Source organism: Rhagoletis zephyria, unplaced genomic scaffold (assembly GCF_001687245.7).
Source record: "Rhagoletis zephyria isolate East Lansing unplaced genomic scaffold, Rhagoletis_zephyria_1.1 Rzeph_scaffold_04417, whole genome shotgun sequence".
Lineage (NCBI taxonomy): Eukaryota > Metazoa > Arthropoda > Insecta > Diptera > Tephritidae > Rhagoletis > Rhagoletis zephyria.
This window is the reverse complement of record NW_016161500.1, coordinates 21254-49194: the sequence shown is the minus strand read 5'-3', so window position 1 is coordinate 49194 and position 27941 is coordinate 21254. Positions and strand designations below refer to the sequence as shown.

General features: G+C 40.5%; 1 protein-coding gene across 1 annotated transcript; it reads right to left on the bottom strand.

Moving 5' to 3' along the window:
- LOC108370712 (serine-rich adhesin for platelets) lies at positions 1-27808 on the bottom strand. Its single transcript, XM_017626092.1, has 8 exons — positions 24381-27808; positions 24150-24286; positions 10049-10137; positions 7017-7250; positions 6672-6942; positions 6145-6594; positions 5924-6082; positions 1-573 (listed from the first exon to the last, which is right to left on the bottom strand). Exons 1-8 carry the CDS (start codon positions 26434-26436, stop codon positions 508-510), a joined length of 3462 nt encoding a protein of 1153 aa, XP_017481581.1. The 5' UTR covers positions 26437-27808; the 3' UTR covers positions 1-507.
- Between the last annotated feature and the right edge of the window lie 133 nt (positions 27809-27941).

Sequence of the window (27941 nt, the reverse complement as noted above, 5' to 3'; positions counted from 1 at the left end):
TAATTTACTTCATTTTGAGCTGCCTGCTCTCCTTCTATTGACTGACTGTTGTGTTTGCGAAATGTGTAAATAATGAGTATTTGACTAGATTTTCAATCGCTAAGCGTTCTTCATATATGGCTATTCGAGTAATTGATAGCTTTTCACCGCCCCGTCCCAACGTTGATTGCGCGCTGTCTTGTTTCAGCTCATAACACTGTATTTTGGTATGTGTTGGTGCGTTTGTTAGTGTGTGTTGATATAGGTTTCATTCGGCCTTATCGCTTTGGTTGTTTCTAATAATTTTACTGGCACTCACTAATAACTTGTATATAAATAATTATGCATATTAAAAATATGTGTAAATATTTTTTAAATTTTTTTTATGTGTACTAGAAAAATCGGTGCATTCGCCGCTTCCTTGTTGAACATTTTGTTTTTTTTTAGTTTTGTTGTATAAAAAGTTTGCGCTTAATATTTTCATTGTTGAAAGATATGTATGTATCTTCGGATCTTATCTGTATGCATTTAATTGTTCTCTTCAGAGATGAGCAGTTCGTACTCTTGCGCCGCAAAACGATCCCAATCAGAAGACTGTGAAAGAAAAATACGTAAAAGTCTTAGTAAGATTAACTACAATAGCAATGAACGATTTTTTTTTTTTTTTTTTTGGAAATTGCTAAATTTCCCCTGATTTAGTGAATTCTATTTTTTCTATAGTCTATGTTTTCTTCCCTGCTTTTGNGATCCCAATCAGAAGACTGTGAAAGAAAAATACGTAAAAGTCTTAGTAAGGTTAACTACAATAGCAATGAACGATTTTGTTTTTTTTTTTGGAAATTGCTAAATTTCCCCTGATTTAGTGAATTCTATTTTTTCTATAGTCTATGTTTTCTTCCCTGCTTTTAGTAACCCGGAACTTGAAACATTACCTTTCACCTATTTTGAATGATAGTGGTTCTTTATTAAGATTTTTTGCTAACATTTCGGGTTCCAAACACAATTTCAAATAGTAAATGTAAGACCGATCGATCAAGAGCACTCTCAAAAAAGCGGCCTATATTATTAAAAAATTACTCGGATATTGGGAAAACCCGCTAGCTATTCTTCATTGCCGTTAAGGGCACTTTCCAACAACGTCAAGATAGAATTAATCAGTTGAGCACTGGTGAGGCATCGTGACATCGTAACGTAAAAAATTTGGATTTCGTTATCTATTAAGTAAATTTCTTACTCTAAAATTTAGGTGGCAATCCTATTCCGAAAAACGCTGGAATAAATGCTACATACATATCTTGAGCGTATATGTACTGTGTATACATAAAAAAATGGTGATTAAAATTAACAACATAAAAAATTGTATTACCCAGAAGCGTGGTTACCCTGAGGGAAAACATTTTCTGACCAATATTCTCAACAATATCTTTCATTTGATATCCATTTTGCGATGTTTTAGATAAATTGTGCAGAAACGAAAATAAGTGGCAACCTTACACTATTATCCTAAGGGGTGACATTTTGCAATGCAGTTACCCGGGGAGGCCCTAATTCTTTAAGTTGAATTGTGCAAGCAGTTGTGGTTGTGCAAGCAGTTATTGTTACAACGCCATCGCATCCGCTTATTTGAAATTAAGTTCCTTCCCAGGCACGTCAAAAGCCATCTTATGGATCTGAAGGACCCAGATATGGCCATAGGAACGCCATTCCTTGATTCCAGATGGACTGTAGACAGACTCTAAACGGAATTCATCGAGAGGCAAGCCATAACTCGTCAGCTTTCGCTTAGTGAATGCCGACACCCGATACTTACAACCATCTCAGCAAGATCTATACTAAGTGTCTGTGACGCGGAGTGACGTAATTGGACATGATGCAGAAAAGTTTTTTTTTTACCAAAACTTCCAACATTTTTCGTAGTGTGTATATCGCTATTTCATGTTCGTTTGAGAAATATATATGTACTACTCGTATTTAATTATTGAAAAAAATACGTCGAAGCTTAATCACAGCTTGTGTACTTNCTTATGGATCTGAAGGACCCAGATATGGCCATAGGAACGCCATTCCTTGAACCAGATGGACTGTAGACAGACTCAAAACGGACTTCATCGAGAGGCAAGCCATAACTCGTCAGCTTTCGCTTAGTGAATGCCGACACCCGATACTTACAACCATCTCAGCAAGATCTATACCAAGTGTCTGTGACGCGGAGTGACGTAATTGGACATGATACAGAAAAGTTTTTGTTTTACCAAAACTTCCAACATTTTTCGTAGTGTGTATATCGCTATATCATGTTCGTTTGAGAAATATGTATGTACTACTCGTATTTAATTATTAAAAAAAATACGTCGAAGCTTAACCACGGCTTGTGTACTCACATATTCGTCTCGTTGCGAGGCAAATGGATCACGTTGCTCATGGTCCAAATATTTCTCCAAATTGAAGAATGTGTCGAAGAAGACATGCGTCATTCTGCAACGCTTTAAATCGCCCAGTGTAATGCAATCACGACGTGCAGGTTTAATCATGTCCAGCATCTGAAAAATATTAATATTCGAATCTCGTAGACACGCACCACAAATCAGCCAAGCGCGCTTACCTGACACAAACAGTCCTCAAATGGCAACGTTTCAATACCAATCGATTCCATGCGTTGTTGTTGTTCCTCATAGAAGTACTCCAATTCGTACATGGACAACATACCATCACCATCGACATCCATGCATCGGAACCAATACTCAATTGCGGTGGGTGTACGCTTATCTTCCTCGGAAAGCAGAAACCACACAAAATCGGTATAGGACATTTTTGGCTCGTCTTCTGGGTTTTTCTTGTTATCGCTACGCGTCACACAACCCGAAAATATTCGCTCTACAATGCGTGTGGACAAAGCATGATCGCTGTGGCGTGCCAAATCATCTTGACTAATTAATAGATCGTGATCTTTATCTAGTTCCCAGAATTTGCAATAGATAACATAGAAGTGTTCGTAGCTAAAGAAGGCCATAATTTGATTGATATCGTCCTCCTCTTCGAGCAGCGTTAGGACCTTAAAACGGAAGCGATAATTAGAAAAACATGTGCCTCTATATATATGCATATAAATTTAGGTATGTATATAATTACCTCCAACAAATCGGATTTCTTCAGCTCAGATATAGTTATCCTGCCGGACCAGCACCTATTTACCGAGTAGAATATTCTCGCAATGACCGTATGCACATATCTGGAATGAAACTCGGTAGCCTCTTTGAGAAACGCCAAGCCCGGATGCGTATCGACAACATCCTGCACCAGCGGCGCCAAATCCTCGGGCAGTATGTATTGGCGAAAACGTTGACCGCGTGATAAAATGTAGACAAAACGCGAGGCGGCATCATGACAATAGACGTTCATTCTAAGTAAAGATACGAGAGGTAGTCGATCAGACAGTATGTACGTGTAGATACTTAGTGATTGGTTATTAGTTACTGTTTCCAGAATTCCACGAATCTTTGTCGCTCCACCAATCCCGAGTTACCCTGCTGACAAAAGATCATTACCGGCATGCGCCAGTAGAAGGGAAGGCCACAGATTTTTAAAATGCGCGGCAACTCATCTTTGGTCACCTGATTATTCGGGAACGAATCGAAGGCGGACAAAATGCCACGCAGTGTGCGTTCCGCTGCGATTTGCGGTTGTGGTTTGCCATGCGGAAAATAGAAGCTACGAGTAGAAGAAACGAGGAATTCAGTAAGGCAAATGTAAATCAGAAAGCTATGCAGATTCTGTACACTTACCGGGGTATATAACCTGTTTTGGTGGTCCGAATCTCGCGTTGTACAGAGTTTTGTTCGGGTGGTGGGGGTGGCGTTGCATGTAATTTGACCTGAGGAAATGTAATAAGAAATACATAGTACATATTAATAATTATTTAATTAGTTTGAAATAATTTTTCAAAACGGAATTGAACAAGGAAGAAGAGAGGCCAAGAGGCATCCACACAGCTACATACACCTTTTTCAATGGACGAATATTAAAATTATAAAATTAAAAATAAATAAATTTCGACGGTTGAGTGGAAGATCAACCTATCTTGGCAGCCGGTTCGAAAACGTCCAATCAATTCAGAATTTGGTTTAAGGATGTTCCAGCTCAGAACTATTTAAGCTCAAAAACGGCTTATCTCAATTGAAAATATATTGAAAACATGTTGAGATCGATCGGTCGATCTTCCACATTGTCGTGTGCATCTTGATGTTGCGCACCACCAAACACTTGCCTACGATAGCCACGGTACAGTGTCCAAATTCTCAGTCTGAAACCCTTCAGCAGAGGCCTTAGCTACGGTATCGACGGGCGCCATGTGGAAGAGGTCGTAAGCATCCCATAATTTCAATAAGGATGGCCTTTGGTACCTGTTCCAATTTTCTGGCTTTCGCAGCCTTTGCTAGCACCAGACAGATGCTTTCTTATAGCCAAGAAATAAGCTTGGCCCAATTTTTTAACAATTGTTCCCTAGCGCAGTAAAGAACCACCGAAGACTTCTTTCTTCACTCCGTCGACCTCAAATCTTAGATAGAAGAATAAGGAACAGCATATTCGATGTCATGTCCAAGTTTTGCTTCCTAGTTAAGTTATTCCAGACCTAATCACTTATGAGTCATGCACTACGGGAGGTACTTCTTTGAGCAACCGAAGTGGGGCTTAGCATCAACACGGAAAAAAACAGGTCTGGTAATCTTCACCATGAAGTACAGGGTTCGGAACTGGTTTAAACCCAAGACGGAAGGGGTGACCCTACAGCTGAAATAAAACCCCAAGCACCTCGAAATAATACTGGATAGTAAGCTATCGTGGTGCCTCAATATCGTGGAGAGGGCCTGAGGCCTTCAGTGGACGTAGAACTTATCGACTTCTCTTTCTCATTGGATCTTCACGGTCATAGTCAGGCCGATACTGTTCCCCCCATGTATTGGTTTGATGGACAGCAATGAGAAGAAAACATTTCTTGAGGGAAATAGTTCATCACTGATGGACATTACAGGGAGCTTAGGATTACACTAACGGCAGCACTTTGCACCTTATTGCGGCTATTTCCGGCGGACCTATCGGCCAAGAACTTAACGTGAAAAACTGCCGGCAGGCTGTATGCTACTGGATTGGATTTATGTGCAGGTTCCTAGGACAGTAGTATAGCGTCAACTTTACCCGGACCGGTTGACTACATGATCCCAGATCTGCACTTTGGGACGAACTTCGAAGCCACTAAAGATGTCGAAGGCTGGTGTGAGTGATTCGCGCGAGGATCGCACAACACTTCCCCTGGACGTGTGGAGAAGGACAATGCCGCTTTAGATTTGCTACATACTTGTACTGATGTATATTTGTACTGGGTTCGGGGGCATATCTGTACTGAGTGGTGGGAAAGGGGAAGGCCTACAGCCCTGTCAAAGAATACGCTCTGTCGGAAATTATGCTGATAGAGGAATTTCCTTTCAAGCGATCAAATGGAACCTCGACCTGTCCGTAGATGGTGTGGACAAAATGCAAGGTTGCAAGGTATCTAGGATTATGTGCAGAGCATATAACATAAAGCGCACGAAGTTTCTTTTCTTCTCAAGAGAGTGGACGCTATGCTACTGGCGGGTGCTCTAAACTGGCCTTTAAACTGGCTCTGGCCAATGAGAAGCTCTGTGCTAGTATGCTGCCCTTACCATACTCCGGATTAGTCTCCTGGGAGTCAGCTTTCTGCACAATCTGGAAGCCACCGCCATGGTAGGGTACAAAAAGGTTTTCCAGTTTGCTAAGAGGACTGAGATTTACTTCAACGTTGCTCTTGATACCCAGTGATTAGCTGTCGAAAGTTATCGTAGTTTATCTGGTAACGGTATGGTCCTTAATGGCCTATACGGAGCCACGCAGTGGCTTGCCAGCTTACTTAATCCACCCTTTATACNACATATTCGTCTCGTTGCGAGGCAAATGGATCACGTTGCTCATGGTCCAAATATTTCTCCAAATTGAAGAATGTGTCGAAGAAGACATGCGTCATTCTGCAACGCTTTAAATCGCCCAGTGTAATGCAATCACGACGTGCAGGTTTAATCATGTCCAGCATCTGAAAAATATTAATATTCGAATCTCGTAGACACGCACCACAAATCAGCCAAGCGCGCTTACCTGACACAAACAGTCCTCAAATGGCAACGTTTCAATACCAATCGATTCCATGCGTTGTTGTTGTTCCTCATAGAAGTACTCCAATTCGTACATGGACAACATACCATCACCATCGACATCCATGCATCGGAACCAATACTCAATTGCGGTGGGTGTACGCTTATCTTCCTCGGAAAGCAGAAACCACACAAAATCGGTATAGGACATTTTTGGCTCGTCTTCTGGGTTTTTCTTGTTATCGCTACGCGTCACACAACCCGAAAATATTCGCTCTACAATGCGTGTGGACAAAGCATGATCGCTGTGGCGTGCCAAATCATCTTGACTAATTAATAGATCGTGATCTTTATCTAGTTCCCAGAATTTGCAATAGATAACATAGAAGTGTTCGTAGCTAAAGAAGGCCATAATTTGATTGATATCGTCCTCCTCTTCGAGCAGCGTTAGGACCTTAAAACGGAAGCGATAATTAGAAAAACATGTGCCTCTATATATATGCATATAAATTTAGGTATGTATATAATTACCTCCAACAAATCGGATTTCTTCAGCTCAGATATAGTTATCCTGCCGGACCAGCACCTATTTACCGAGTAGAATATTCTCGCAATGACCGTATGCACATATCTGGAATGAAACTCGGTAGCCTCTTTGAGAAACGCCAAGCCCGGATGCGTATCGACAACATCCTGCACCAGCGGCGCCAAATCCTCGGGCAGTATGTATTGGCGAAAACGTTGACCGCGTGATAAAATGTAGACAAAACGCGAGGCGGCATCATGACAATAGACGTTCATTCTAAGTAAAGATACGAGAGGTAGTCGATCAGACAGTATGTACGTGTAGATACTTAGTGATTGGTTATTAGTTACTGTTTCCAGAATTCCACGAATCTTTGTCGCTCCACCAATCCCGAGTTACCCTGCTGACAAAAGATCATTACCGGCATGCGCCAGTAGAAGGGAAGGCCACAGATTTTTAAAATGCGCGGCAACTCATCTTTGGTCACCTGATTATTCGGGAACGAATCGAAGGCGGACAAAATGCCACGCAGTGTGCGTTCCGCTGCGATTTGCGGTTGTGGTTTGCCATGCGGAAAATAGAAGCTACGAGTAGAAGAAACGAGGAATTCAGTAAGGCAAATGTAAATCAGAAAGCTATGCAGATTCTGTACACTTACCGGGGTATATAACCTGTTTTGGTGGTCCGAATCTCGCGTTGTACAGAGTTTTGTTCGGGTGGTGGGGGTGGCGTTGCATGTAATTTGACCTGAGGAAATGTAATAAGAAATACATAGTACATATTAATAATTATTTAATTAGTTTGAAATAATTTTTCAAAACGGAATTGAACAAGGAAGAAGAGAGGCCAAGAGGCATCCACACAGCTACATACACCTTTTTCAATGGACGAATATTAAAATTATAAAATTAAAAATAAATAAATTTCGACGGTTGAGTGGAAGATCAACCTATCTTGGCAGCCGGTTCGAAAACGTCCAATCAATTCAGAATTTGGTTTAAGGATGTTCCAGCTCAGAACTATTTAAGCTCAAAAACGGCTTATCTCAATTGAAAATATATTGAAAACATGTTGAGATCGATCGGTCGATCTTCCACATTGTCGTGTGCATCTTGATGTTGCGCACCACCAAACACTTGCCTACGATAGCCACGGTACAGTGTCCAAATTCTCAGTCTGAAACCCTTCAGCAGAGGCCTTAGCTACGGTATCGACGGGCGCCATGTGGAAGAGGTCGTAAGCATCCCATAATTTCAATAAGGATGGCCTTTGGTACCTGTTCCAATTTTCTGGCTTTCGCAGCCTTTGCTAGCACCAGACAGATGCTTTCTTATAGCCAAGAAATAAGCTTGGCCCAATTTTTTAACAATTGTTCCCTAGCGCAGTAAAGAACCACCGAAGACTTCTTTCTTCACTCCGTCGACCTCAAATCTTAGATAGAAGAATAAGGAACAGCATATTCGATGTCATGTCCAAGTTTTGCTTCCTAGTTAAGTTATTCCAGACCTAATCACTTATGAGTCATGCACTACGGGAGGTACTTCTTTGAGCAACCGAAGTGGGGCTTAGCATCAACACGGAAAAAAACAGGTCTGGTAATCTTCACCATGAAGTACAGGGTTCGGAACTGGTTTAAACCCAAGACGGAAGGGGTGACCCTACAGCTGAAATAAAACCCCAAGCACCTCGAAATAATACTGGATAGTAAGCTATCGTGGTGCCTCAATATCGTGGAGAGGGCCTGAGGCCTTCAGTGGACGTAGAACTTATCGACTTCTCTTTCTCATTGGATCTTCACGGTCATAGTCAGGCCGATACTGTTCCCCCCATGTATTGGTTTGATGGACAGCAATGAGAAGAAAACATTTCTTGAGGGAAATAGTTCATCACTGATGGACATTACAGGGAGCTTAGGATTACACTAACGGCAGCACTTTGCACCTTATTGCGGCTATTTCCGGCGGACCTATCGGCCAAGAACTTAACGTGAAAAACTGCCGGCAGGCTGTATGCTACTGGATTGGATTTATGTGCAGGTTCCTAGGACAGTAGTATAGCGTCAACTTTACCCGGACCGGTTGACTACATGATCCCAGATCTGCACTTTGGGACGAACTTCGAAGCCACTAAAGATGTCGAAGGCTGGTGTGAGTGATTCGCGCGAGGATCGCACAACACTTCCCCTGGACGTGTGGAGAAGGACAATGCCGCTTTAGATTTGCTACATACTTGTACTGATGTATATTTGTACTGGGTTCGGGGGCATATCTGTACTGAGTGGTGGGAAAGGGGAAGGCCTACAGCCCTGTCAAAGAATACGCTCTGTCGGAAATTATGCTGATAGAGGAATTTCCTTTCAAGCGATCAAATGGAACCTCGACCTGTCCGTAGATGGTGTGGACAAAATGCAAGGTTGCAAGGTATCTAGGATTATGTGCAGAGCATATAACATAAAGCGCACGAAGTTTCTTTTCTTCTCAAGAGAGTGGACGCTATGCTACTGGCGGGTGCTCTAAACTGGCCTTTAAACTGGCTCTGGCCAATGAGAAGCTCTGTGCTAGTATGCTGCCCTTACCATACTCCGGATTAGTCTCCTGGGAGTCAGCTTTCTGCACAATCTGGAAGCCACCGCCATGGTAGGGTACAAAAAGGTTTTCCAGTTTGCTAAGAGGACTGAGATTTACTTCAACGTTGCTCTTGATACCCAGTGATTAGCTGTCGAAAGTTATCGTAGTTTATCTGGTAACGGTATGGTCCTTAATGGCCTATACGGAGCCACGCAGTGGCTTGCCAGCTTACTTAATCCACCCTTTATACAGTAAGAACAACAATAAAAATCCATGAACTATGTGGATATAGTTTTTTCCGAGGATCAAAACCGGACAGTGAATGTAATTAATGCTTTGAAATTTTAAATTTCCCAGTTCATAATGGTTCATTCTTTGTAGAACTCATTGAGTGCTAGACAACTTTAATTGTATATAATTGAAAAATTTACAGCTATTAAATTTACAGTAATTTGCGTACTACTGTTATATTTACATATTTATTTGCAGTACATCCTCTACATTTTTGCAATTTTTGTTCAAAAATTTGGGTACATAAAAATGAAAAATAAAGACTAATAATAATTTATTGCACACGTGAACAGAATTAGCAATTAAGTACGGACGAAATCAAAATGTAAATTTTCCACTTGATTTAGCTTCCCAATTCTTGTGAATGTTTTTCTNAAGGCGGACAAAATGCCACGCAGTGTGCGTTCCGCTGCGATTTGCGGTTGCGGTTTGCCATGCGGAAAATAGAAGCTACGAGTAGAAGAAACGAGGAATTCAGTAAGGCAAATGTAAATCAGAAAGCTATGCAGATTCTGTCCACTTACCGGGGTATATAACCTGTTTTGGTGGTCCGAATCTCGCGTTGTACAGAGTTTTGTTCGGGCGGTGGGGGTGGCGTTGCATGTAATTTGACCTGAGGAAATGTAATAAGAAATACATAGTACATATTAATAAAAATTAGTTTGAAATAATTTTTCAAAACGGAGTTGAACAACGAAGAAGAGAGGCCAAGAGACATCCACATAGCTACATATATACTTGAGGTCATCTTTTTCTAGGGACGAATATTAAAATTACAAAATTAAAAATAAATACATTTCGAAGGTGGAGTGGAATATCAACCTATCTTGGCAACCGGTTCGAAAACGTCCAATCAATTCAGAATTTGGTTGAAGAACGTTCCAGCTCAGAACTAAGTTCAAAAACGGCTTATCTCAATTGAAAATATATTGAAAACATGTTGAGATCGATCGGTCGATCTTCCACATTGTCGTGTGCATCTTGATGTTACACACCACCAAACACTTGCCTACGGTAGCCACGGTACAGTGTCCAAATTCTCAGTCTGAAACACTTCAGCAGAGGCCTTAGCTACGGTATCGACGGGCGCCATATGGTAGAGGTGCTAAGCATCCCATAATCCCAATAAGGATGGCCCGTTGCACATGCTCCAATTATCTGACTTTCGCAGCCTTTGCTAGCATCAGACAGATGCATTCTTACAGCCAAGAAATAAGCTTGGTTCCATTTTTTACCAATTGTTCCCTAGCGCAGTAAAGAGTCACCGAAGACGTCTATATTCACTCCGTCGATCTCAAATCTTATATAGAAGAATAAGAAACAGCATATTCGATGCCAAGTCCAAGTTTTGCTTCCTAGTTAAGTTATTCCAGACCTAAACACTTATGAGCCATGCACTACGGGAGGTACTTCTTTGAGCAACCGAAGTGGGGCTTAGCATCAACACGGAAAAAATAGGTCTGGTAATCTTCACCATGAAGTACAGGGTTTGGAACTGGTTTAAACCAAGCCGGATGGTGTGACCCTACAGCTCAAATAAAGCTCGAAGCACCTCGAAATAATATTCGATAGTAAGCTATTGTGGCGCCTCAATGTCGGGGAAAGGGCGAAGAAGGCCTCAGTGGCATTCCAGGCATGCAAAAAGATGCAAGATTGCACGTAAAGCTTATCGACTTCTCTTTCTCATTGGATCTTCACGGCCACAGTCAGGCCGATACTGTTCCATTGGGAGAACAGCAATGAGAAGAAAACATTTCTTAAGGAAATAGAAAGTGTACACAAATATGTCATCATTGATGGACAGGGAACTTAGGATTACACCAACGGCAGCATTTTACAGCTTATTTCAGCTCTTGCCGGCGGACCTATCGGCCAAGAACTTAACGTGAAAAGCTGCCGCCAGGCTGTACGTTACTGGGTGGTTTATGTGCAGGTCCCTAGGACAGTATTATTGCGTCAACTTTACTCGGATCGTTGACAACATGATCCCAGATCTGCACTTTGGGACGAAATTCGAAGCCATTAAAGATGTCGGAGGGTGGCGTCAGGGCATGGGGAGTGCTGACTCGTGCGAGGATCGCACAACACTTCTGCTGGACGTGTGTAGAAGGGCAGGGTAGCTCTAGATTTACTGCACACTGATACTGATGTACATCTGTACTGGCGGGCAAAGAGAAGGCCGACAGCCTTGTCACAGAATACGCTCATGCGATCAAACGGAAGCTCGACCTCTCCATCATGCGGAAGGCGCAGATAGTGTGGGCCAAATCGCAAGGTTGCCAGGTATCTAGGATTGTGTGCAGACGTTAGGCTACTGGCGGGTGCTCTAAACTGGCCTTTAAACTGGCTCTGGCCAATGATAAACTCTGTAGGAGATGCAGAACGAAAGGGGAGACCGTGGATTATATCCTCTGCTAGCATGCTGCCCTTAGCAGACTCCGGCTGAGTCTCCTGGGAGTCGGCTTACTACATAATTTGGAAGCCGCTGCCACGGCCAGTTTGCTAAGAGGATTGAGATTTACTTCAACCCCAGTACCCAGTGATTAGCTGTCGAAGTTATCTGGTAAGGGTATGGTCCTTAATGGTCTATGCGGAGCCAGTTAGTGGCTAGCCAGCTTGCTTAACCTAAGCTTTATACAGTTAGAACATCAATAAAAATCCATGAACTATGTGGATATAGTTTTTTCCGGGGCTCAAAACCGGACAGTGTATGAAATTAACGCTTCGAAATTTTAAATTTCGCAGCTCATAATGGTTCATTCTCTGTAGAACTCACTGAGTGTTCTGTAGAACTCACTGAGTGCTAGACAACAAAGTTTACAGCTAATTAAGTTACAGTAATTTGCGTACTACCGTTATATTTACATATCTACTTGCGGTACATCCTCTACTTTTTTGCAATTTTTGTTAAAAAATTTGGGCACATAAAAATTAAAAAGAAAAACTAATAATAATTTAATGCACACGTGAACAGAGTTAGCAATTAAGTACGGGTGAAATCAAAACGTAAATTTTCCACTTGATTTAGCTTCCCAATTCTTGTGAATGTTTTTCTAAAATTTATTTGTTTGTTTTCTTTATCGATTTGTTTGGTTATGTTCTCCAGTAACACCTACCGTTGAATCGTGGGAGAATTTTGTACATATAAATTTAATTGCAAGAAAATATGAGGGCAACTGATATTTTAATGGTATCTGGCCAAAACAAATTCTCCTGCAATTACTTCTCGCATTGCGTGTATGTTTTGGCTGCTCATTTCTTGATTTGGGTGAGGAGATATTGTATTGGTTCCGTGCAGACAGATGATCGCGCACACTTCTCGATACTCAAACATTTCGGAAATTTTTTTGAATTTCAACTCACATGATACGTGCATAAGGAATAAACCAACATATTCCATGTTTACTCGGACTACCTTTAGCGGCAGTGATTCATATTTTTTAATTTTATTTAAAAAAATGAAGTTTAATAGTTATTTCTCGAGTTTTATTTATTACTCAGAAAATAATTATGAAGGGTACTTATTCAAAAGCGCAAAACCCTCGATTCGTACTCGTGTTCGTTTTCGTTCGTGTTCATATTTATACTCGTCTTCAGCGTCTTAATAGTCCTTTTTTTGTATAGGTTTTCGCNTTCTTTATCGATTTGTTTGGTTATGTTCTCCAGTAACACCTACCGTTGAATCGTGGGAGAATTTTGTACATATAAATTTAATTGCAAGAAAATATGAGGGCAACTGATATTTTAATGGTATCTGGCCAAAAAAAAATCTCCTGCAATTACTTCTCGCATAGCGTGTATGTTTTGGCTGCTCATTTCTTGATTTGGGTGAGGAGATATTGTATTGGTTCCGTGCAGACAGATGATCGCGCACACTTCTCAATACTCAAACATTTCGGAAATTTTTTTAAATTTCAACTCACATGATACGTGCATAAGGAATAAACCAACATATTCCATGTTTACTCGGACTCGGGAAGTTTAATAGTTATTTCTCGAGTTTTATTTATTACTCAGAAAATAATTATTAAGGGTACTTATTCAAAAGCGTAAAACCCTCGATTCGTACTCGTGTTCGTTTTCGTTCGTGTTCATATTTATACTCGTCTTCAGCGTCTTAATAGTCCTTTTTTGTGTAGGTTTTCGAGTGGTCTTGGTCTTCCTTTTCATATTCTTTTTTCGTAAGATACGTCTTACATCTTCGTCGCCATATTCGTATGGGTTTTCGTCTTTGTATTTGTCTTCGTGTTCATATTCAGCTTCGTTTTCGTATCCGTCTACGTATCCATTTTCATGATCGCCTTCGTCTTCGTGTTCGTCTTCGTATTCATCTTGTGTTCGTCATCGCTTTCGTATACGTGATGGTATTTGTCTTTGGATTTGTCATTGGTTTAGTCTTACTCTTAATATTGGTTCTTAACCTTATAAGTGTCACATATTTATTTTGTCAGTAAAAATTTATTTTCAACAATACAGAATACAGACGAAGTCGCGTGGAAAGGAGCCTACCGATATTCCAACCACGCCCTCGATCTGTCGTTAAACTACTTTTTATGCAGCTATTGTCGGCCGGTGTGGTGTAGTGGTAAGCAGTGCGCGCTTCAATTCCGCTGCGCCTGGGTTCAAGCCCTGGTCAAAGCAACATAGAAAAAAATATATAGAAAAAAGGTTTTTTCTTAACAGCGGTCGTCCCTCGGCAGGCAATGGCAAACCTCCGAGTGCATTTCTGCCATGAAAAACAGCTTCTCATAAAAATCAAATCGCCGTTCGGAGTCGGCGTAAAACTGTAGGTCCCTCCGCTTTGTGTGACAACATCAAGGCGCACGCCACAAATCGGAGGAGAAGCTCGGCCAAACACTAACATATGTGTCAGCGCCAATCTATTATATTATTATTATTGCCACCTAGAAGAAATTGAAAGCATCGGATATTAAATCTGTCGCTGTCCTGCTTTGGTAGGACTAGAAGAATGCCAGGCGGATTTATTAACTTGGGAAAAAAGGGATATATTCTAGGTGAGCGGAGCGAGACGTTAGGTAGCCACTTTATACTAACCTAATCGAGGGTTAATATTATCTGTTAACTAAACGAGGCCCTCGGCAAATGCCCATCAAGGGGTGCGGCTGTAAGAGAGTGCCTACATTGGAACACGGCAAATGTTTGAAGGACTATGAGTTGCAGCTATGCACATGGAATATCTGGAAGTGGTCTATGATTGGCTGACTGATGTCCTCGAATAGAATAGGCCTGACATCGCCACCATCCATTAATTGCGATGGACGGGACTAATATCTGTAATAGATCCGCTAAATGCTTCATTATGTGTGTATTTATCGAAATTATATGTGTTAAGAAAGTCAGACCTGGGTATTCGCACAGGAAATAGAATACTGTTTCGTTGTACGGAAGCCCTATTCTATAAGCATGTTTTGCTAGTGGCTGGATCTCTGACCACCTCCTCCTTGCTAGTTTCAGAAAGTGCCACNTATGAATTTAGGTTTCTTATTTATATTTGTAAACAGCAATTAGTCGCATTTAATTGGATGGACGTTAAAGCTTTTCGCGTTGGCTACGGTCAATACCGCAGGCGATGAAAGGAATGAGCTAAAAGAGCTTTACATCGACATAAATATAGTATTTAGCCTGCGGCTGCGTTGGCTTAGTAATGTCTATCGTAAGAATGGACTTAAATGCTCAAGAGCTGAAAATACTCAAAGCGGTTTTTATGTATGTACACATGTACATAATTAAGTAAGTAAATATGTGCTCCATAAGTTCGTGCAGACTTACTCATGAATACACATGTATACACGATCGAAGATATGAAATTAATCTAAACAAAGGCACATGCACCAATAAATAGATTTCTAAATTATTTACACATTTTGCCACTTGTTTGGGTCAACAAAAGCGTGTTTGTTTGTTTCTGCAAAGAAGCAGAAATATTTTACGGCGCACACTAATGCAAATAGGAAACATAAATGCATGGTTTATTTACATACATACATATGTGTATGTCTAAATGTACGGTAGCGGAAATGTAAATGGGGAAGAGACTATTGGAAAGTTTTGGCTATGTTTAAAAAATTTTTATATTATTTTAGTATACTAATGTGCAAATTTGAAGTAGCTGGACGTTCCTTTCAATTTTTTGTTGGCAAAAATTAAAAAAAAAAATTTAAACTTATTTTACCAAAAATTGCATAAGCCTTTTAAAGGCATACACACAAATTTTATAAAAATTCTGATTAAAAGGCTCAAAATTTTGTTAAAAATTTGTTTAATTTTTCTGAATTCTGTATAAAGTTTAAAAGTTTTATTTGTGTATATGGTATTTGTTAAAGCTGGAACCATTTTTCTATAAAAAAATAAAAAAAAAATTTTAAGCTTGGAAAACATTGTAAACATTAAAAACAAAACACCATTCATTCACTTTAGACCGCAAGTATATGTATGTATAAGTGCATACGGACACGTGTATGCAGTTTTAAGCCAATTCAGCAAAAACTGAAAATTATGACGCTGCTTGCCATAAAATTATGCTCAGCATAGTTGCATGCTACATAAATTGCCGGCGAGCCGGCTGACGGCGACATCAAACGAATGCATTATCAGGTCCAACGATCTTTCTTACGCGTGCACACACATACTCGTACAACGCTTAAAACACTTTAATATTTTTGCGAAAATTCGCTTTTCTTCAAAACCGTAAAAAGTTTCAAGTTTAATGAACTTGGCGCAGCGGCAAAAAGGGAAACTTATATAGTCACACCTTTTTATGGCTAAGAAATATGAAAATGTTTATATTTAGATATTTGCTTATAACGGTTTTCGCAATTTTTTTCATAATTACTTTAGTGTTCTCTCCTTCGCATTTATGCCAGGCAAACAAACAGATAGATACTCAATAAATATTTTAGCGAATGTTTCTTAGTTAAAATTAAAATAAGACGAAACGTCACAACAAAAATAAATAAAATCTACAACACAACCGAACAGGCAAGTAGTAGTAAAATAAATAAAGCTTCTGCTACATGCATACATATGTATGTACGTGCATAAGTGTAAGGAAAACAATAGCCAAAAATACTCTTACTAAAAGATAAGAACATTTTCGAATGAGTGATTTTTCGATTTTCTGATGTTTCCATTTAACAATTTTACTTTTCGTTGGCGAATTGCATGATGCACAGATATTTCGAAAGTTCTTTGTATGTTTGTCGGTATTTAATACACACACAAACACAACACACACATTCTCATAGAAAAGCGCATATGGCCCCTAAGGTGGCAAGCTGCGTGGGTGTGTGAGTGTACGTTAAATTGACGGGCTATTGTCTATATTAATGTTGATTTATATAAAGATATTACAAAAATATGTATTGCACGTACATACATACCAATGTACATACATACTATGTAGATATGTAACTAAAGGGAATGTGCAATAAATCACAAATAACGAAAGATTTTCCTTAAGCCAATACAAATGACCATATGTACGCCTCAATTGAATACGTACAGTGAAGTACAAAAGTCTTCGTTCCAATGTACATACATACGTAAAGTTTTGTATTTCAATTTCTTTTCGCAAATTTTTTATAAAAATATTGTTGTAAAATTCAATAAATTTGCAAAAAAATTTAAGTTTCTTAACAGCAGAAAATTTGTAAGTGCCTTTTGTGTAACCTAGCAGAAATTCGATTGCTTCTTTTGTTTTTTGGGCCTAGTTCACGACTATTTGAGGAACATTTTGAGACTAGTTCTTCGTGCCTAGCTCAGGAATGTTTCAGGACCATTTCGAGACTAGTTTAGGACTATTTTAGGACCTTTTTGGAACTACTTGGGACTAATAAAGAACCATTTGAACCATTTCGGGACCGTGTCAAAACCTTTTCGAGATCATTTCGGGACAAGTTCAAGCCTTTTTTGACCGTTTCGATACCTGTTTAGGACTATTTCAGGGCCATTTAGTACTATTTGAGTCTACATAGTTTCGACCTATTTCAGAACTATTTTGGGCCTAATTCGGGCTCATATCAGGATAGTTCAGGACCATGTCACGACGGATTCAAGACTCTTTTCAGGATCATTTTGGGATAGTTCCGGACTATTTCTGGCCCAATTCGGGACTAGTTTCAGGAAAATGTCTATCTTGGTATGATGTTGGAACTTGTAAGGGCTCATTTCAGCACCGTCTCAAGCCTTGCGTAAGATCCTTCGGACAAGTTAACGACTTTTTCAACCGTTTCGGGACCTGTTCAGGACTGTTTCATGACTATTTTGTGTTTTGTTCGTTATGGCTCATCTCAGGACTAGTTTCGGACCATGTCGAGACCGGGTTCAAGACTTTCGGGATCATTTTTGGGTATTTCAGGACTATTTCAAGACTAATTCCGGACTAGTTACAGGAACATTTCTGATCTAGATTGGGATGATTTTTGAACTTTTAACTGACCATTTCGGGGTCGTTTCAAGACTTTTTGTGAGATCCTTTCGGGAAAATTTCACGACATTTTCAGAATCAATTATAATTAATGTTTAATTTCTTGCTTGACCTATTTATGACCTACTGGTAATCACGCTTTTTTAGAAGCTGTATAAAAACTCATTGAATTTTCGTGAGTTTTGCAAAAAGTTTAGAAATCTTATTGNTGGTAATCACGCTTTTTTAGAAGCTGTATAAAAACTCATTGAATTTTCGTCAGTTTTGCAAAAAGTTTAGAAATCTTATTGTTTTTTTTTTTTGTTGTAGTATGAACTACATATGTATGTAAATTAAAAAAAAAAAATAGCAAAAAGAAATTAAAACAAAAAACTTTGCTAACATTAAAAAAAATTCTTTGTACAAAGACTTTTCTGGTTCACTGTATGTATTTATACGAACGATCATGGCAATGAATAGTGCTTTCTTAAAAACACGAAATGATCCGATTGACAGACTGTTTCTAAATAACTGTTCGTTTAATTTATTGAATTTAGTTGATTGATTGTTTGTTTTGAAATGCGATTTTTTCAGTTTGGCAATTCCCAGTATATATTCGCAACTTGATTAGCCATTCATGTAAAATGATGTTATCTTTTCGTTATATCATATCATTAAAAATATTTGTTTAGTTAAATAATTTCGAGACTAAGTTGTAATTTTTGTCGGAACCGCACAGTTACATTGTAAGGAAGCACACCTTTCTCTAGGTCGCTAGGTGGCTCTTCAGTTTCCACTAATGCTGTTTAGTTGCTTGGAGTTTCAATGTCGATTTTGTAGACGCTGATCTCCGAAATGCCATAGTTAACTTTTTTGTCGCTTCTCGCTTTAATATCCCAGCTTTGCTATTGAGAAACAAGACTTCCTGCATTGCTGAACGAACCGTTCNAATGCCATAGTTAACTTTTTTGTCGCTTCTCGCTTTAATATCCCAGCTTTTGCTATTGAGAAACAAGACTTCCTGCATTGTTTGTCGAACCGTTTACTCCGTATTGTATCACTCTTAGATTAATCATGGGTATGACTACCCTTCTAAGTTCATTGACCACATTCAGGAATTTCAATGTATCTGACCTCCGTTCTTTCCCTGAGACGTTGTGAAAAATCTCGTTCTTTTATTTTTTTACAGTTTTGTTTAGAGGGTTTATTAACAGCCAAGGGTTTTGCATAGTTTTGGCTGTCACTCTCAAATTGCAGCCCAAGTANCGAACCGTTCACTCCGTATTGTATCACTCTTAGATTAATCATGGGTATGACTACCCTTCTAAGTTCATTGACCACATTCAGGAATTTCAATGTATCTGACCTCCGTTCTTTCCCTGAGACGTTGTGAAAAATCTCGTTCTTTTATTTTTTACAGTTTTGTTTAGAGGGTTTATTAACAGCCAAGGGTTTTGCATAGTTTTGGCTGTCACTCTCAAATTGCAGCCCAAGTAGATTTTCAAGATGGCGATGAATTCACAATATGAGCCTCGTATATCGAACTTTACCTACATATGTACGTTGCGACGAACCTCACAATGAGTATATGTAAAGAATTAGGCACCACGTAAAAATTTCCAGATAAAAAGGATTCTCGGGCCTATGCGAATAGACTAGCGACGTCCACACAGTCTAGGTATGTCCATTTAAGGCCCACAGAAGACTTTGAAATTATCAGGCTACGCTAAGCAGAGCTAAATGTTTTCCCCTGGCAGACAATATCAGAAATCAAGGGCCTGGTTTTGCAAGTCATGTTCTTCTGTGGCAATTTAGTCATATTATTATTAGGGTGGTTGAAAACTACACAGGAAAATCAATTTTTGGAATCTTCTCACTGCCACCCCAAGAACTGAATGCGTAATGTTGTTACAAGTAAATGAAATAACACATTTTTTTATAAATAACAGAAACTGAAAACACGTTCCATTTTTGGTTTAGTTCTGCATGAGTTCGGTAACGTTTCCGTAAAGAACAAAATGGAAACAAAACTCTCGGGAACATTATCATGAAGAACCGAATGAGATCGAAACTTCCGAGAAAGTTCTTAAGAAGAACAAAATGAGAACGAAAGTATCGAGAAGGTTTTCAAGAAGAATCAATTAAGAACAAAAGTGTGGAGAACGATCAGATCGTTTATCATTAGAGTAAACTATCCATTTATGGAACAATTTTTCATTTTCTGTGCAAGACCAGTTGGTGTCTTAAGTCTTTCGTTGACTTTATTTGCATAATTATCTTTTAGTGCTTTTTTAATACAATTTTAATATTCAAATATTTCAAACTAATGGAACGCTATGAGAAAAATGTTGTTCACGCGTTCATTCTTCGCAAATAGTTCAGAGAAGTTTTATTCTCGTTTCGTTCTCTGTCAGATAGTTTCTGAGACTTTAGTTCGCAAATTGTTCTACCAGAGAAAGTTACTAAGACTTCTGCTCCTGTGTTGTTCTTTGCCAGAATGTTATGGAGACTTCTGTTTCGATTCTGTTCCCTAAGAAACGTCCCCGATAGTATTGTTGGTATTTCGTTTTCTTTGGAATTTTCCCCAGGGTTTTTTCATTACATAATTCCGGTTGAGAACATTCTCGGCAGTTTTTTGCTCACTTTTGTTCTTGTGAAAACATTCCCGAAGGTTTTGTTCTCATTTCGATTTGGGTTTTTAAGCTTCTTGAGAACAAAACTACGAGAACGGCATTTAATTTCGATTATACCTTTCTTCTCGGCTGCTGATAAATACGATTATCGGTAATGAAAAGGTATTTAGTAAAATTGATAAAAGTATGCATCGTAAAAGAAATAATGATGAATAAAAAAAGGAGCATGCGAATAACACGAAAAATGTATGAGGAATCAGTCTCGAATCGATTTCATTATGGAGATGCTTTTTAAAGAATTTTCGTGTGGCAATTACGGCGGCTACTCTACTTCGTTAATAGTCATGGCTGAGCTCTTTGGGCCCTCGTAATGATATAAAAACTGAATACAATCAATCGATAAAGCAGAACTCAAATGTGACTATTCATTTCCTATTGTTACTACAATTTCGAAAATATGATACCATATCCAAGGTCTATCTATTTTAAGCAGTGGTGGACTAACGATCGAAGAAATCTTAATTAAAAGTTTCTTGCTACTACGTCAGCATTTCATTCTTTCCATCTCCCAATCATGGATCTCTTGCAATTCATTCAACAATTAATTAAATAAACATTAAGTACAGAAAAGTAAACCTGCAGCAGCCAAACAAATTTACGTAGTATTCAACAAAGAAAATCAAGTAAAGCGGCTCACATAAAATGCAAATATAAACTAATTATTTTCTATTACATAGATCGCGCTAATCTTTTGTTTTCTTCTTCACTTTTCTTATATGTATTTCTCACTTAATTTTTTTTTTCATTTTNGTTTTCTTCTTCACTTTTCTTATATGTATTTCTCACTTAATTTTTTTTTTTCATTTCTTTTTCCCCACTTTCAAGTTGGCAAAAAACTGCAATGCAACGTTGTTGCGGTAACCTTAAAAAAAATCTTCGCAACGCGTTTGATGTGCGCCTAAATAAATAGCAGATCGGTCGCAATCAGTACATTGAGCGGAAAATTAAGTGTGTATGCACATATGTACTTATAAATTATAAAAGTGCGATTTTTTGACGAGATACATATCTATGTATGTACAATTACAAGTGATATTTTATTTTTATGCATTTAATTATGTCTATGTATTATAGAGCCCATCATTCCATCTTTATCATCGGTACCCTTTATCCGTCGTCTTCGCCTTCCGGCCCATAGATCTGAGTAAAATTATTCTCTCAAAGTCTTCCTTTTTTGGTAGTTAGTAAAACTTGGGGAATAATCCGAAATTTACTGACCATCGCAAGGGCCAATTGAGTGTCTTAAAATCATTCATAAAAGACCTCGTTGTTAATTTCACAGACGCAATGCTTCCGAATTTATTCTTTATTAAGCTCCACAAGGTTATAATTCCGGAAAAAACGCTTGTAAAGCGAAATTCAAAAGATCAGCGAAGTATGCCCAAGATTCGTACATTTATGTATGTATATAAAATTGATGATTAAAACACCGGAGCCGGCATATTTGGACCTGTGTTTCGGTAGGCACAAACTCGACCATGTTTCAGGCGAAAACTTTTGCAACATAAATCGTAGGNAAGACCTCGTTGTTAATTTCACAGACGCAATGCTTCCGAATTTATTCTTTCTTAAGCTCCACAAGGTTATAATTTCGTACATTTATGTATGTATATAAAATTGATGATTAAAACACGGGAGCCGGGATATTTGGACCTGTCTTTCGGTAGGCACAAACTCGACCATATTTCAGGCGAAAACTTTTGCAACATAAATCGTAGGAGAACAAATGTTCCCACTCTAAACAACATGTCTGACAGCCAGACAGCAATAAGAGCCTTGGAATCGTGTAAAATGGTGTCAAGGTAGGTAGACAGCAAGAATGATAGAATACAAGAATACATGGAGGAGAGAAAGAGTGTTAACTGTCAAACCATGGAGGTTGCCATATTTACATACATATAAACATCTCTGCATACATACAAACAGTTTGCTAAAATGACGTCACACGAACAGCTGATTCTGTCAAATTCGCCAAGAACAAAGTAGCGGTACTGCTGATTGAGCCACCTCTCTCTCCCTACATCGTAGGTAGACAGTTGCAAATGTGGACTGGGAAAATTAGGAACGCGTAATGAGAGCGTTGGTACAACGAAAGGAGCGATACTCTTGCAAAATGCGGAGCCAAACAGGCAACGGTCATTAGGTACATACCATTCTACACGAACCACCATACACGAACTGCAGGTTTTGTGGGCTGACGGAGCAAGTGCCACGAATAGGTAATCTTAGACGTAGACATCTTGAAGAACGAATATCGTCTCCATACAGAATCTAGAACGTGACAGCTCTCCAAACACAAGAGTTAGCATAGCCAGGTCGAAGCACTGGTAAGTTCTAATAATAATAACAATAATCACCCTCATTGCGAGAGTGGTGTCGTATGCGAGTCGTTTTTCGATAGTCGAATCGTATCGCAAATTGCACGTCATTGCCTAAAATTTCCATTCGACTAGTGTATTAAAACGGAAAAACTTGGCAGCACTGTATTGTTTTCGACGATTTTCGTCATTTACTTATTTCAGCACGACAGTAAACAATGCCAATGTTGTCGAGTCGTACAATTTAGCCTAATTTACGACTTACGCAATGAGGCTGAATAGTCGTCAATTTTCTGTGCCATATGGAACCGGAAAGAGCGATTTGTAGAGGATTATTTTCATTCGACGATGGAAAGCTCGGCTCAAAGTACCTAGCCCCTGGATGCTATTTTACAAAGTCCTTCATTACTTCAAAGTTATAACTGACAAACTTGTGACGTGTACCCAAATATGCGCAGACTCTATGTTGCCCTTGATTACCGCTAGACCAACCACTTTTGTACTCTTTTTCTAAGCTGTAAAACACAACACTTACGGTCCTCTGCATTTCTACGCTTAGCCTTTGCTATCAACGTACTTATTCTGACGCTGTGATTGAAATTAATATCTCAAAAGATACCATCTTTAAGAAGCCGCACGGCCACGAGTCGCCTTATCTTAGGTCTCGAACAGAGCATAGAGGCCCTTACCTATTTCAACTAAGTTAAAAGTTGTGCTCGACGTCACTCTGCATAACCGCGCCAGTTTGGCGGTGATCCTAAGCTGAGCAAAAATTCCTAGAAATCAATTCGTTTAGTTTCTTTTTCTCACAGTGTACTTTCAGCTTTCTGATTCATTGGTCATTTCATGCAATTCGCACGCCACCTCAAAACATACCGCGCGCCGCCGCGCCGCTCCGCTCATTGTTTCATCACATAAGTGCTTTGCGTTGTTGCTATTGTTTTTGTTTTTCATCGCTCTATTAGATAACCGTTTTGCAGTGTAACGTTGAAGGAAAAAATTTTACATCTTTTTAGAATTTATGACGAGTTAATTTGCACTATTTTCCTACTACCTGACGGCTACAGGTGTGCCCGCCCCCCCCCCATACACTCCCATATACACACGCACACATACTCTAACACACGTACGCGCACACAATATAGATAACTGCAACTTCGCACTGCAGCCTTTGTGGTCGTGAACTCACCTTGAGCAGACTTTTTGGTGGCGCATCCGCTGGATCTGGACGTTTTATATTCAAAAATGAGTTGCGTACATCCGGACACTTCTCGAACATAAGCACGCGCTCTGCAACTGAGCCACGCGTCAAAATCGGTCGACCGACTAGGGGTTGAGCAAAGAAATATAATTGTTTGTTAAAACTTAATTCTCAATTCACAATTTTTTCAAAGGCTTTTTTTTTTCTTTGTTGCTTTACCATATTTATCCTGCCCATTGGTCAACGGACGCCCGGTTTTGGAAAACTTCGAAGGTGTTGTTGTTGTTGTTGCTCCGCTTGCCGTTGCAGGCATGGCTTCCATACCGTTCGCACCCGTGGCGCCACCAATAGCTGTAGTGCCTGCTGCTCCTCCGCCCGCGCCTGCGGTTGCTGCTCCTGCTCCGTTGCTGTTAGCCGTTTTGTTATCCTTTTTTGAGCCTGACTTGCTGCCACTTCGAATGTGATTTGTATGATTGCTGGTATTGCTAATTTTATTGTTGTTGTTGTTGTTGTTGTTACTGTCGTTCTTATCGTCCTTAAGGGTAGGCGCTTTAATTGCTTTGCTTCCACTGCTGCCACTGACAGTTGCTGTCCGCGTGCCACCCGAATTCTTTATCGTCGATGTGGGTGCACTTTTTTCTCCGCCGCCGCCGCTTTCTTTGCCCGATTGCTTATAGTCACTGACACTGATGGCACTTTGATTCGATTGATTATCAGGCGGCGTTGATTTCGAATTGCTCAATTTTGCGGTCGCCGCGCTCCGTTTGGTGCTCGTTACTTGCGCGGTGGACCCCGCACTACCGGCGCTACTATTTTTGTCAACGTTACTACTTGCAATGGCGCCATTAGCAATGCCGCCGACCGCACCGCCACTGCCACCACTTGTGATAGCCGCTTTATTGACACTTGCTCCGCCGCTGTTGTCAGCGGCAGCCCCTACCATCACCACCTCACTCTTGCCGCCAATTTTCGCGCTCTTGGCCGTCAACTCGGCACGACGTTGATAGTGATTTGCATTATTTGCCACGACATCCGCGCCGGATGCTATGGCACTATTAGTTGAGTTGGCGGTTTTCGACTGTTTGCTGCTGCTATTCGCCGCTGCTCCCTTGCTAGCAGCTGTCGTCGTTGCCGGTACATTTTCCTGCAGCAGCTCCTTAATTTTGCGCAGGTTTTGCGTCTGCAGCTCTGATAAGTCCGACAGATCGAGATTCAAGTCAACCGTTAAATTTATATCCAACGGCGGCGAATTGGAAACATGTGGTTTGCTGCGTCCAATAGTGGTGGTGGTTCTGTTTGCTGTTGTGGCATTTGTGGCAGCGCTCGAACTCGAAACTCGCGACTTAGACGTCGTTGAACTGCCAGCGCTTATGATTGAGTGTTGTGGTTGTTTTTCATGCTTGTGAGCGAGCGAAGACTTGGAAGACGGTGTCGCCCCTGCACCGGAAGACGTTGCGCCACCCGCTTTACCATTGGATTTTGTCGTCTTTTTTTTTAGCGTATCGACAACATCGACGCCTGACGTATCAACTGCTTTCATTAATATCGCCGACGACGTGGATGTCGTGGGTGACTTCTGTGCGGTAGGACTTCTTTTGCTTGTTGTCGACGTTGTTGACGTTGACGACTGTTTTAATTTTCCAACCATATTGCCACCGTCTGTATTAGGATCGATCGTGTTCACGAGCAAACCACTGCCGGTGCTGCCCGCTCCCACAATGCTGCCAACTCCTCCAACACCAATAACGCCTGCGCCCACTACTCCACTTCCCAGTCTGCTCGTGCCAGTGCTGCCACCGGTACCCGCTTTGCCTGCGCGTTGTTCCTTATCCCGTAGCACAAATGTGTTAACCAACTTCTGCAGTCCCTCTGCGGTTTGTTCGTCAGCAACCGCAAATAGATCGCCTGTGTCACTTACGTTGTCGGTCGCTGCCGCTGCAGCTGCCGCATGCGTATAGAAACCAAGCAATTCGGTTGGTGCTAATCCACGACTCTTCCACGTATGATATAGCGCGTCCGCGTGCTCGGAAATCTTTTTGGAGATCTCCTCGATCTCGCGTGTGGAGTCGTCAAGCACGACGTTAGATTTGCTGGAACCACCAACTATTGCTTGTTGTTGGTGGTGGTGCTGCTGCTGTTGCAGAGTTGGCTGATATAGCGGAGTTGCAACAAAGGTTTTGTTTTTCAACTGGTGTGTTGTTATTTTCGATTTATTAGTGGTCGTAATGGAGGCGGTTGAAGGTTTGGTGGCGGCGTTCGGGGGCTCTGCTTGCATATTTGCCCGCTACGTGTAGACTGCGGCTGAAATTTGGCAATAAAATGCCGCCTCTATCGTGCGCTTTTCAGTATTTATTTTTTTCGCCACTTTATTCTCTACTCTTTTGCCATTCAATTTTAGCCAGAAAGTAATTACAAATTTAAATACGTCCCACCTTCATACACGCTACACACACTCTAAACTCAGAGTGTAGGCCACACGTCGCGCGGAAAAACTCACAAATGCTTGCTTGCGGAATAAATAGCGAAACGTTGCGAAATTTTAAGGTATCCCACAGTATAGCACAGAGCACAGGGATTGCTGCCGCTATGTTGTTGCTCGTTTGTGTTTTCCCTTTGGCCGCGCGGCGCCTGCTTCATATTTTCCCGTCGACGTAGTGACGACAACGACGGCCACGACGCAAGCAACGACGGTGGCAACGTTTCTGGCTTTGGTGAAGATGCAAAAATTACAGCCACCTCGTTGTGTAGTAGGCAGCCACAAAGGCGAAGCGTAGTGCGTCAGCGCTAGCTAGCGGCTTTGCTGTTGGCGCTGGCGAAATGACGAAGAGAAAGCGAGCACAACGCGGACGGACGTACGCGGCGTCACAGACGCTCTAAATTTTTTCCCAAACGCTTTACGTCGGCGCTACTCTGCTGGTAGCTGGTGCTGCTTCTTCTTTTAAGTGTTTTTTTTTCTTCTTTCCTTCTAGAAATCTTCCTCTGTTTTTGTGTGTTTCGATCCTCTAGCCGCTTGCCTCGGTGCTGAGTGTGCTATGAATGCGCTCTGCTTTGCCTGCTGTGTTGCGATGGTCTGTGCGCTGTGTGTTTTGTGCGGTGTGATGCTCTGTATTGCGAACGATGGCGCATCTATTTTTAAACACTGATTTGCCTATTTTGTAGACGTTTTTGTACTAATTCCACTTCAGCTCGCATGTGTACGCAGTATTCGTAATCTATGCGAATCGCTTAAATTAACTTAGCTTCAATTGATTTTTGCTGCTATTTTACGCACTGCGATCGCTATAATAAATACACCTTTTTTTACAATAAATTATTGTATTTCACTTAAAGCATACACAGCAATTTACTCGCCCACTTCCGTTCTAGTCAACACCTTTGTGTGTTTGACTAGTTTTCCAACACATTTTCTTTTTTTTTTCAGTATCCCAAATGGGAAACACGCGCTAAGTATGTATATTCAACCGCTGCTAATAATTTTATGGCTTTACTTTGTTAACCTATTTGAAGCTACACTCTTCCGTGAAAATTTTTCAATTTTCTTTCCGCAAATATTTTTCCGAGTACTCGCACACGCTCCGCGAACGCACGAACTGAATAGATTATCCGCGCTGAAGCAGCGTTCGGGGTTGTACTAGTATGACGATCGGGCGGCGGCTGGGTGTAACAACAAACAGTGAGTGTCCGCCTGAGTGTGTCGACAATTTTCCAAATCGCAGGCAAAAATTATAGCTGAGTGTGGGAGTATGCTTGCTGACTGACTGGCTGGCTGATGGNTTTCCA